The sequence below is a fragment of the Schistocerca americana genome, chromosome X (genome assembly GCF_021461395.2).
Source record: "Schistocerca americana isolate TAMUIC-IGC-003095 chromosome X, iqSchAmer2.1, whole genome shotgun sequence".
Taxonomy (NCBI): Eukaryota; Metazoa; Arthropoda; class Insecta; order Orthoptera; family Acrididae; genus Schistocerca; species Schistocerca americana.
The window spans coordinates 542,437,349-542,450,148 of NC_060130.1; the positions used below are offsets into that span (position 1 = coordinate 542,437,349).

General features: G+C 41.0%; 1 protein-coding gene across 1 annotated transcript in view; it reads right to left on the bottom strand.

Annotated features, from left to right (window-relative positions):
* Positions 1-9,285: 9,285 nt before the first annotated feature.
* The window catches only part of LOC124555252 (aminopeptidase M1-C-like), a 476,812-nt gene continuing 473,297 nt past the window's right edge, over positions 9,286-12,800 (bottom strand). Inside the window, exon 15 of the mRNA XM_047129117.1 lies at positions 9,286-10,927. Within this exon, the coding sequence (XP_046985073.1) occupies positions 10,250-10,927 (678 nt within the window). The 3' untranslated portion in view covers positions 9,286-10,249. The remainder of the gene's footprint in view (positions 10,928-12,800) is intronic.

Sequence of the window (12,800 nt, forward strand, 5' to 3'; positions counted from 1 at the left end):
AAAGGGGATGGAACAGGGCAGAGAAACTTTTAAGTACCGCTGGGGACTATTTGCACAGAACAAATGGTTCAAATGGCTCTAAGCACTATGGGACTTAACATCTGAGGTCATCAGTCCCCTAGAACTTAGAACTACTTAAACCTAACTAATCTAAGGACATCACACACATCCATGCCCGAGGCAGGATTCGAACCTGCGACCGTAGCAGCAGCACGGTTCTGGACTGAAGCATGTAAAACCACTTGGCCCCAGTAGTATCTTCATTGACCTGCAGATTCATTATCATCTTAAAGATAACGATTTTCTTCAAGTTCTCCAGGGCCATGAGAAAGCGGTATGCGAAGCATTTAACGAAGCAGTGAGCTGTAAATGTAGAAAAATGTAAGTTTATGCTGATAAGCAGGAAAAACAAACCCGAAATGTTCATGTACAGAGTTAGTAGTGTTCAGTCACGTTGTTTAAATATACGGGTGTAACTTTGCAAAGTGATATGAAATAGGACAAGCATGTGAAGACTGTGGTAGGAAAAATGTGAGACAGCTTTGGTTTGTTGGGAGAATTTTGGGACAGTGTTCTTCATCTGCAAAAGAGACTGCATACAGGTCACTGCTGCCGCCTATTCTTCCGTACTTCTTGAGTGTCTGAGATATGTACCAGGTCAGATTAAATGAAGACAACGAAGTCCTTCAGGGGCGGCTGCTATATTTAGTACCGTTAGGTTCGAACAACAAGAAAGTGTTACGGAGATGCTTTGGGAATTCAAATGGGAATCGTTGGTGGGGGAAGCAACATTCTTTCCGGGGAACACTTTTGAGAAAATTTGGAGAACTGGCATTTGAAGCTGACTGCAGATCGATTCTACTGCCGCCAACATACATTTCGTGTAAGGTGCACAAATATAAGATACAGGGTGACAGTTACTGAATTATATGAAAAAAAAGAATCTTAAATTAGTTACAAACTATGGCATGCACACACTTTATTCAAGATGTAAACATCACTACTGATATTCGGATTCAGGATATTACATGTTCAATATGCCTGCCATCATTGGCGATGATGTGGCGCAGATGAATAGCGAAATTCTGCATGAACTGCTGAAGTGTCAGAACATTGATGCTGTGGATGACCTCCTTGGCTGTTTTCAGCTCATCATGCGTATACTAATTCCCGTAATGCCCCGTGGCCAACCACTCACTTTGAACGTCCTAACGCAAAGCGTTCAGAAGTTATGATGATTTTCTTTTATATAGTTCAATAACTCTCACCCTGTGCGAGAAGTTAGGGCTTATACGGAGGTATATACCTGGTCGTTTTTCCCTCACTCTATTTGCAAATGGAAAGGAAATGAAATGACTAGTAGTAATACAGAGTACCCTTCGCCACACCATACGGTGGCTTACGGACTATGTATGTAGATGTAGAAGTATGGGAGATAGGAGGGATACATACATATAAGGCTGCAGTATATTCCTAGATTCATCAGTTAAAGCTGGTTCTTGAAATATGGTAAGCAGGCTTTCACGGGATAGTTTGAGCCTATTTTCAAGTGTCTGCCAGTTTAGTTTCTTCAGCATGTCCGTGGTGCTCTCAGACAGGTGAAATTAACTTGTGACCTCATGTATACATTCAATATCCTATCTGGTATGGGTCCCACACACTTTACCAATTTTCTGGAATAGGTCACGAGTGATTTGTAAGCAGTCTCTTTTATAGATTTACTGCATTTCCCTAGCATTCTATCAATGAACCACAGTCTGCCACCTGCTTTACTTCCAACTGAGACCACGTGATCATTCCATTTCATATCATTACAGAGTGTTACACCCAGGTATTGGTACAGCTGACCAATTACAATTTGTTGATATTATAGTCATAGGATACCACAGTTTTTCGTTTTGTGAAGTTGTAATGGGACACCCTTTTCTAACATAACCTTTTTTTATAGAAATAACAGATACCACGTGTATTATCAATTCTTGTGTATGACATTCTCGGCTGCTTCACTGAAAGACTTTCATTTGCTTTTGTATACAGTGTACTATATTTCAGACTAAAATGTATAAAAAGAAATTAAGTTGTTGCAATCGATACAGCTAAAATTATTTTTCCTTTAGAAATATCTAGCATACTTAAAATTCATATTATTAATTGTACAATAAAATGCTAATTAATAAATTCATTTCTGGATTCATTTATAAAATAATATTATATCTTGGCAAAGATTCTTCTTTTGTCAAGAAAGTTTGTAAACTCTTTTGCTTTATAAACTCTTTGCAATATTGTGAGAACCACAGAATGTAGTAGTAGTGCCCATGTCTCTGATGCAGACAGACGTATTTCTTTTTTATGATAATCACTAACGATGTAATTTGGAATATTAAGTGGAAATTGTAAAAATGGTGTGATATTTAATAATGTGACAAAGAATAAAATTCAAGAAATATAAAGGCAAATCTTCATCAGTTATTTAGTCATCAGGAACCCACATCATTAAATGAAAATTTCAGCTGCAAGAATGTATCCCTAGATGCAAGACTTGGAGCCAACAACAAGAGAAAATGAAGAAAAGTATAATGTTTTTCTCTTGTATATCTTACCCCTCTCGAAGCTTTTAAAAATAATGAAGGGAGTAAGCGAAATGCAATGGTGTTGTGTGGGAGAGAGATTACAAAGTGCATAATTTTACATTTATGAACATCTAAGACAAGCTGCCCACCTTGACAGCACTTTGAAACCTTATCAAGAAGTGATGGGATATTTGAAGATTTTTTTTCAGGTTGTACCTCATTATAGATAACAGCATCATCTGTGTAAAGTCTGAGGTTACTATCAGCATTGTCTACAAGGTCATTAATATACAATATGGACAACAGAGGTCCCAATGCACTTCCTTTGACCATGCCTTAAGTTGCTTCTACATCTGTCGATTAATCTCTATGCAAGAAAATATTGTCCTCCATATCAAAAATCCTCAATACAGGCACATGTTTTGTTTTTATATCTCATGTAAATGCACCTTTGTTGATTATCATTGGTGTAGTACCAACTCAGTTTTTCCAGAAGTCAAGAAGTACTGCATACACGTGAGAAAAGTACACATTAGGTTTCGCATGATCGATGTGTTTAGAATCCATGCTAATTGGCATGGAGGAGATCGTTCTGTTTGAAACACCTCATTGTGTTTGAGCTCAGAATATGTTCTAGGGTTCTACAACAGATGGACATCAATGAGATAAGATGGTAGTTTTGTGGATCACTGCCGGCTGGAGTGGCCAAGCGGTTCTAGGTGCTACAGTCTGGAACCGCGCAGGTTCGAATCCTGCCTTGGACATGGATGTGAGTGATGTCCTTAGGTTAGGTAGGTTTAAGTAGCTCCAAGTTCTAGGGGACTGATGACCTCAGAAGTTAAGTCCCATAGTGCTCAGAGCCATTATTATTATTATTATTATTATTTTTGTGTGGATAACTTGTTATCCTTCTTGGAGATGGGTGTGACTTTTGCTTTTTTTTCCATCACTGGGCAGAGTTTGTTGTTCAAGGGATCTAGCGAATATTATAGATAAAACTGGTGCTGACTCAGCTGCAAATACCGTATAGAATCCGACAGGGAGTCCATCAGGCCTTGGATCCCTGTTTAATTTAGCAATTTTGGCTGTTTCTCAATACCACTGACATATCACTCTCCTTCGCAGTGGTGCTAGATGTCAACTGGGGAAGTACATCTGTATCTTTCTCAGAAAAAGTACATCTGAAAATGGAATTTTTGCTTAGCTACCCTCGAAATCCTGTGTCTCCACGAGTGTCTGGACACTAACTTCAGTGCCAATGACAATTTTTATATATGACCGAATGTCTTGGGGTTTTGTGGGAAATCTTTCTATAAGATTCCACTAAGGCTGTCATTGAAGGTTTTATGCATTAGCCTATTGACAACCAAATGTGTTTCATGTGTGATCTCTCTATCTATGACCCTATGCTTTTGTTTACACATACAGTGATCAGCCAGAACATCATGAGCACCTAGTACTTTATAGCCAGTATGTCCACCTTTGGCATGTAAAACAGAGACAACGCATCATGGCATGGCAACAATGAGGCCTTGGTAGGTCACAGAAGGGAGCTGGCACCACATCTACACATACAAGTCACCTAATCCCGTAAATCCCAGAAAGTGGGTGATGAGCTCTGACGCCACATTCAGTCATCTCCCAGATGCATTCAATTGGGTTCAGATTTGGCAAGTTGGGGGTTTAGCACATCAACTGGCACTTGCCACTGCATTCCTCGAACCACTCCATAACACTTGTGGCCTTGTGAAATGGCACATTATCTTGTTGAAAAATGCCACTGCCATCGGGAAACACGATGATACAGGATTTGGGCTGGAAATCATTAAAAGAAAGGCTTTTTTCGTTGTGATGGAATCTTCTCACGAAATTCCAATCACCAACTTTCTCCTCCGAATGCGAAAATATTTTGTTGACACCGACCTACATGAGGTGGAATGATCATCATGATAAAATAAGGGAAATTAGAACTCATGCAGAAAGATATAGGTGTTCATTCTTTCTGCAGGCTATACGAGATTGGAATAACAGAGAATTGTGAAGGTGGTTCGATGAACCCTCTTGTCAGGCACTTAAATGTGACTTGCAGACTATCCATGTAAATGTGGATGTAGATCATCATGAAGAGGTGTATGTGGTTTGCAACCAGTATACGATACCCCTTGGTCATCATGGTACCTTGCAGGAGCTCCACTGCACCCATAGATACCCATGTGAATGTTCCCCAGAGCTTAATGGAGCTGCCAACAGCTTGTCTCTGTCTCACAGTACAGGCGTGAAGGAGCTGTTCCCCTGGAAGATAATGGGTTCACACCCTCTCATTAACACCATGAAGAAGGTATCAGGATTCACCAGACATTGCAAAGCTCTGCCACTACATCGATGTCCAGTGCTGATGGTCACGTGGCTATTTCAGGAGTAGTTGACAATGTCGTGGTGTTAACATTGGTACATGCATGGATCATTGGCAGCGGAGGCCCATTGTTGGGAGTGTTTGGTACACTGTGTGTTCAGAGACACTAGTACTCTGCCCAACGTTAAAGTCTGCTATTTCCGCCATAGTTCTCCACCTGTCCTATTTTACCAGTCTGCTCTGCCTATGAAGTCATACATTTCTGGGCGTGGATACCCAAGCTCACGACTTATAGATGAGATTTCACTGTGATTTCGCTACGTGTTGAAGACACTCATCACGTCTCTCCTCAAGCACCCAAGGAGTTGTGCAGTTTCCGAAATGCTCATGCTGAACCTCCAGGCCATCACAATCTGCCCTTGGTCAAACTCAGATAGGTCACGCGCCTTGCCCCATTGAACACACAGACAGCACGCTCGTGAACTACATGCACACTGCATGTGTCTAGCAGTCATTCCTCACCAGGTGATGCTGCTATCGCCTGGACGAGTTTATATTGATCGTAGATCGGTGGTCATAATGTTCTGGCTGGACAGTGTACAGCAGTCATCTCCTTAGAAATTTACCATGGAGGGACTTTCCTATCATGAACTGCTAGGTTGGTTACTTAGTTACATTTTCCATAGATTATTTGAACAATTCCTTAATTGTTGATGTGGAATGAGTCAGTTCATGGATATTTATACATTATTATTGCTAACATTAATGAATAAATTATTCTTTTAGTCCTACTCATGCAACTAGACTTACAAGCAAGGGTTTTTTCTTCAGCCTACCAATTTTTAAACAGAGATTTGTGCATGGAATAGAAGGAGCTCCCCAGAAGAAATTATTTTAAGTTAGACTTAAAATTTTCTTTGCTACCTGTGAGACATTTTGTGTTATTGGGCAAATGATCAAAGGTATTTTTAGTTTCATATTGGGCTCCTTTCTGAGCCACTGAAAGCTTTAATAATGGGTATTAAGGGTCATTTTTCCCTTTAGTGTTGTGGGTATGGCCTTCAATGTTCTTCTCAGATTGCGATGGGTTCTTTATGATGAATTTCGTTAGTGAACGTGGGTACTGTGACGGTGCATTTAAAATGCCTAGCTCTTTGAAGAGGTACCTACATGACATCTGTAAGTGAACATCAAATATTACCCTTACTACCCTTTTGTGCAGTCAGTACTTTCTAGGTGGAGAGTTGCCCCTGAAAATTATTCCCTAAGATATTATTAAATGGAAACATGCAAAATGTGTTGAAGTTTAATTTATTTTTTTCCAGGATTAGCAGCTGTACAAAGAGCAGTAGTAGCTGAACTTAAATGTTTGAGAATCTCAGTTAAAGTTTCCATCAATACGTACTGCAGTTCCTCATTCAACAGGAACCATCAAGCCTCCAAGGCCTTTTTTAAGGGACTGAAGGTGTGATGGACTGTGCGGCTGGTCCCGGTGGAGGTTCGAGTCCTCCCTTGGGCATGGGTGTGTGTGTTTGTCCTTAGGATAATTTAGGTTAAGTAGTGTGTAAGCTTAGGGACTGATGACCTTAGCAGTAAAGTCCCATAAGATTTCACCCACAGTTGAACAGTTGAAGGTGTGATAATTGCATGGGAGGAGGGGGGAGATCACAACTATAGGGTGGGTGCTTGAGTGTCTCCCACCTGAGTTGGCGTAACTTCTGCATTACTACATTTGTGATATGGGTACATGCATTATCATGAAGCAGCAGAGCCCGTTGTCACTTTTTTCGACATACATGCTGCCCCACACAACATTCTCCAATGGATGTGTCTACCGGTGTTTACCCTTGAGCAGCCAAGAAAAGAATAACAGCATGTTGGTCCTGTATGGACGCATTTAACAATAACGTCACAATAGTTCATGTTTCCACATTTACCACACGCACACCACAAAAACACAAATGCCACACTAATCACTTGCCTACATAATTGCTTATATATCCACATCAGAGTCATGCTACATTGCATAAATGTTGTGGTAATGGCCTCAGATGGAAACATTTTGATTGCCCCTTATATTATAATATTATATAATCTAGTATTATAACACTAGTATCTAGGTACATATCTACCCATGGTTATTGCTAACTATTCTTTTAATTTTAAGAAGTGTGTACTTCTGTATGCTCCTGCCCAGACAATGGCATAGATGAGACTACCACATTATCAAAAGTCAGGGGTCACATGTGTTGTCCAACCACCACTAACAACTTCATGCATTTTTCTGAATCTCTTCATCTTATGTCAAACTGGTAATTTGAGAATAACCATCTACAGGATAATATCACAGCACCTGGCAAGGAAGACACATCACATGTATCCACAATACACTGAGGTGACAAAAGTCATGCGATATCTTCTAATATCATGTTGGACCTCCTCCTGCCCAGCATAGTGCAGAAACTCAACGTGGCATGCACTCAACAAGTTGTTGCAAGTCCCATGCAGAAAGATTGAACCATGCTTCCTCTACAGCCATCCATAATTGCGAAAGTGTTGCCCGTGCAAGATTTTGTGGGTGAAGTGACCTCTAGACTACATCCCATAAATGTTCGATGGGATTCATATTGGGCAATCTGGGGGGCCAAATCAGTCGCACGAATTTTCCAAAATGTTTTTCAAACCAATCGTGAACAATTGTAGTCCAGTGACATGATGCGTTGTCATCCATAATTCAAGTCTATGAATGGCTGCAAATGATCTCCAGGCAGGCAGACACAATCATTTCCAGTCAATGATCGGTCCAGTTGGATCAGAGGACCCAGTCCATTCCATGTAAACACAGCCCACACCATTATGAAGCCACCACCAGCTTGCACAGTGCCTTCTTGACAGCTTGGGTCCATGGCTTCATGCGGTTTAGCAGCACACGCTAACCCTACCATCAGCTCTTACCAACTGAAATTGGGACTCATCTGACCGAGCCACGGTTTTGCAGTGATCTAGGGTCCACTTGATATGGCCACGAGCCCAGGAGAGACAATGCAGATGACGTCGTGTTGTTAGCAAAGACACTCGTGTTGGTCGTGTGCTGCCATAGCCCAGTAACACCAAATTTCGCTGCACTGTCCTAATGGATATGTTCATTGCATGTCCCACATTGATTTCACACAGTGTTGCTTGTCTGTTAGCAGTGACAATTCTATGCAAACACTGCTGCTCTTCGTTGTTAAGTGAAAGATATTGACCACTGCTTTGTCCTTGGTTAGAAGTCATACCTGAAATTTGGTATTCTCGGCCTACTATTGACTTTGTGGTTCGCAGAATATTGATTTCCAAAATGGAATGTCCCATACGTCTAGCTCCAACTACCGTTCCATGTTCAAAGTCTGTTAACTCCCATTGTGCGGCGATAATCACGTCGGGAACCTTTTCACATGAATCACCTGAGTACAAATGACAGCTATGCCAATGCACTGCCCCTTTATATCTTGCGTGCGCAACATTACCACCATTTGTATATGTGTATATCGCTATGCCATGACTTTTTGTCACCTCAGCATAAATCCATCTTGGAGGCTGTGACACACCATGCAAATTTCAACTATACAGAGTATTTTTGTCTTTAATAGAGCTGCTGTAAATATCAGCTCCATCGCGTACTCTAGATTTTCAACAGTGAACTCTTCAGCGGCATGTACCTGGTTTCATGAATGCGTGCCTCAATGCAATCTCATAAAGCAGATAGCTCATTTTCTTGATGTAAGCAACAAACACCACTTGCTAACAGCACCATCTATATGCTTACTGTCAGTGTTGAGGGCACTGTATCTGTGATTGGGCTCTGTTTCATCACACTGTTTCGTATGGTATGTCTTCTTCTTCTTCTTTTTCTTTAACTTCCATTGAACTCTCTACCTGTAATAATTCATGTTCTGTTTATTGCTAGTTTCTTGGTTGCAGGTTTTACTAAGACAAAACCTGTTTTATACATTTGTCCTATTGTGCTCACGGTGTTCATTTACTTTCTAATTGTTAGCAATGTCTAGATTATCATGTACTCTGACTGAATAAAATTATTTTCCATTACAAAAGTTTTTGTTAGTGTACAAAATAACGTATGTGCAATGTGGATTTCAGTACTAAAAATGAAATAATGGAATGTGATCTCTGTCGGTATCTGTTGTATATACAGTTTACTTCTGTAACTACCATTTTCAATAGGAGAAATGTTTGGGAATGTGACGAGTCTCATGATTAAGCCTGGAAGTTGTAGTTGCCTGTTACATGTTGCTTAAAGGGAAGGAGTGCCATAAGAGAATTTTGTACATTTGTAAACATGTTATTACAAAATAATACAAATTTCTAAAATAAGAACATTCTAGTTCCATTTATTATACCTCTTCTTCTTCTTACAGAAGCTAACAAATTTTAAAAAAAGTAAATTTTCAGACTCAAAAATCTGAAATATAAAAGCTGCATTTATGATAATCTCATGTTATTTTACTATACTATGTATTTTTCCTAATATGTAAAATACGAAGCCTAAAAGTTAGAAAAATACCATAGTCTTCACAAGTAGTTTGTACATTGGTAAAGCAGTAAGTGGTGTTTCCATCAGTTACTATAAATTCTATATCTTTTTATTTTGTTATCATAATGTTTCTAGATGCTTTAAATGGAAATGAGATGCACAGGTTTTATCAGTTTTTTAAGATGAGAATAAATGCAATGACCTTACACCATAAAAGTTCCTTACAGTTGGTAATTTTGCAGTTTTCTATGTGGAATACTGCAGTCATCAAACAGTCCAGACTTCAGTTCTTACACGGTGTTATAAGAAAAGAACCACTTTAAAAGCTTAGATGTGTGTGGTGCCGCTTCTTCACAGTCATAATTATCATACCTAACATACTGTGCATCTTGTAACAGGAAAGTACCATCAGACTCTACTATCTAAGAACTTCTGATTGGCTCAAAAGATCAGCTCTTCTTTCAATGCTCACATGTTAATAATGTGTACCATCTCTCCCTACATTGCATGGATAATAAGACAATATTTATTCAAGGATGAAAACATATCACTGTTCAACGTCTCCAGTACCTGTCGAATCTGGTACAACAAAACAAAGAAACTATTTTCACCAAAAAGGTAAGTGTCATACATGGAGCAGGCAAACACAAACACAAATGCAAACACACACACACACACACACACACACACACACACACACACACACACACACACAAAGAGAGAGAGAATCTCATCACACAGTACATGCGTCTAAAAGGCTATGGACTTGGTGTTGCACCAACAGTCAACATATCAGGCAACAGATACAGCTGTGGGCGAGGGAGTTTCCCCACTATAGGTGCTAGTACTTGCTAAGAAGCTTTGTAGAGATAGAAGCTTTCTGGGAGCCGGCATCTGCCTGCGGATCCTCCTGCGTAGGCTGTTCCCACGCTTTGTTGTAACCTTCTCATGACTACAGTCTCTTGTAAGTGTAACACATGGATCTCCAGTTTCTGACTCTGTATTGTCCAAACTATTCAGTGACAGTGTTCCCCTGTTTGCCTCAGTCTCTCTTACAAGTAGTGGGTTGGAGAGATTGAGCTCTCCCTCTGGTACAGATCCTTCTCCCAATTCTGTTCCTCCCATGTCTCCACAACCTGTGATGAAGTTGCATTGTTTCTCTGAAGAAGCCCCAGCTGCTGTTAACTCATTCTGCTCCCAGTCACCGTCCAAAGATTCGTCACCTGTGGCAACCATTCTGGGGACCCTCGGTCTGCCAGTCACAGCTTTCTGTCTGGAGCTCTGCAGCCTGCGCCTGGATCCACGGCGGCGAGTGTTACTGGAACGCTTCGGTTCCCTGCCTCTTCTGTCCTGCAGCCACTGGAATATGGTTCGAGCATACTTTGTGATCCATTCTTGGTCCGCTTCCAGCTCCTCGAGTGTATCAGTAACTACTGTATCATTTGGGTAGTTTCTTGCCAGCGACAGGGCCTGAAACAATGTGCAAAAAAAATTAAATAATAGCATAACGTATTTTATATATTGTCAGAGCAGTGGTAAGAAGGAAGTTGCCTTACAGTGTCAAGTATCAGAAAATAAATTATCATCTGACTGGGTTACTGGAGCATGGTGTGTTCTACAAGGTTTCTTATTTGGGCCACTTCTCCCCCTGATGTTCACTGCTGGCCATTAAAATTGCAGCACCGTGAATGTCGTATGCAACAAACATCAAGTTGGTACAATCTGGCATGAAGTATGCTACATGACTGGATAAGAAAAATGATCTGCATTTCAGTGCGACCACACAAAATAGGTAGGAGTAACACCACCTACTTTGTACAGTGAGGTGACAAGAGTCATGGCATAAAGCAGTTGGAAGTCACCTGCACAAATGTTCAACCATGCTGCCTCTATACCAGTCCATAATTACGGAAATGTTGCCGGTGCAGAATTTTGTGCATAACAGTGGCCCACAGACATGGTGCATTGTCATCCATAAAAATTTCGTCACTTTTTGGAAACGTGAAGTCCATGAATGGCTGAAAATGGTCTGCAAGCAGCCGAATGGTCGGTTAGGTTGGACCAGAGGACCAAGTGCAGTACATGTAAACACAACCCACACCATTATGGAGCCACCACAAGCTTGCACAGTGCCTTGTTGACAACTTGGGCCTCGGAATACTGAACTCCCTAACGATATTCGAAATGGGCCGTCTCGTGCGTCTAGCTCCAACTACCATTCGGCGTTCAAAGTCTGTTAATTCCCGTCGTGCGGCCATAATCACGTCGGAAACATTTTCATGTGACTCACCTGTATATAAATGACACTGGCCCTTTACACCTTGTGTATGCGATACTACCGCCATCTGTATGTGTGCATTGACTCTTGTCACCTCAGGGTATAAAGAAAGATTATGCTGTGGGTTTCACATTCAGAAATCATCACATTTGAAAGTTGATGATGTGATTGGAATTGTACTTCATGTAAGATGGAGAAACATCTAGCAGTGTTAGAACTAACAGCAGCAGAATCACTGCCTATCGAGACATCGTGATATTGCTGTCCGCGTTGATTCAAATACCATGTCCATCGTCCATATACGGAATCTATGGAGTCAGGAGGGCCGCACTCAACACCATACAAGATATCAATGACCACATGTGACCAGCATTGGAGAGGACAGACATTGTTCGCTCAGCCAGTCAGGGTACTACAGCAATGTTATGTACCTTGAGTCAAGAAATGGGCTTGTTTGGAACAAAACAAGTTTTCAAACAGACAGTGTGATGATGTCTGGGGCACTACGGACTGCCAGCATGACGATCATAGTTTCAACTTCTTTGACGTGGCAGCAGAGATGGAACCAACAACTACACTGAGTGTAGGAGTGGCACCACGACACTTCTTCAAATGAGTCACAGTTCTGGTTACAGTGTCTTGATGGAAGTGCACACGTGTGTGCATGAGAGAGAGAGAGAGAGAGAGAGAGAGAGAGAGAGAGAGAGAGAGAGAGAGAGAGAGAGTGTGTGTGTGTGTGTGTGTGTGTGTGTGTGTGTGTGTGTGTGTGTGTGTGTGTGTCAGCCGCTACACTTCTAATTCTCAGGTCATGCATTGCCAAGAGTTTTGGCGTGCCACCACTCACCAACCACTACGACTAATGAGCTCTGGCATGTATCTGAAACACCAATTCAATAACAAACCCATATCTGCCATCCAAGCTCAGATCGAATCGATACCCAACTAGATAAAGACATTGTTGCTGCCAGGTGCAAATTTCGCACCATTTATATCCTCAAATCAGCTACAAGTTCAGCCACGTAACCTTTCTGCTATGCTGTATATGCACAATGAGAAAATTTTTGT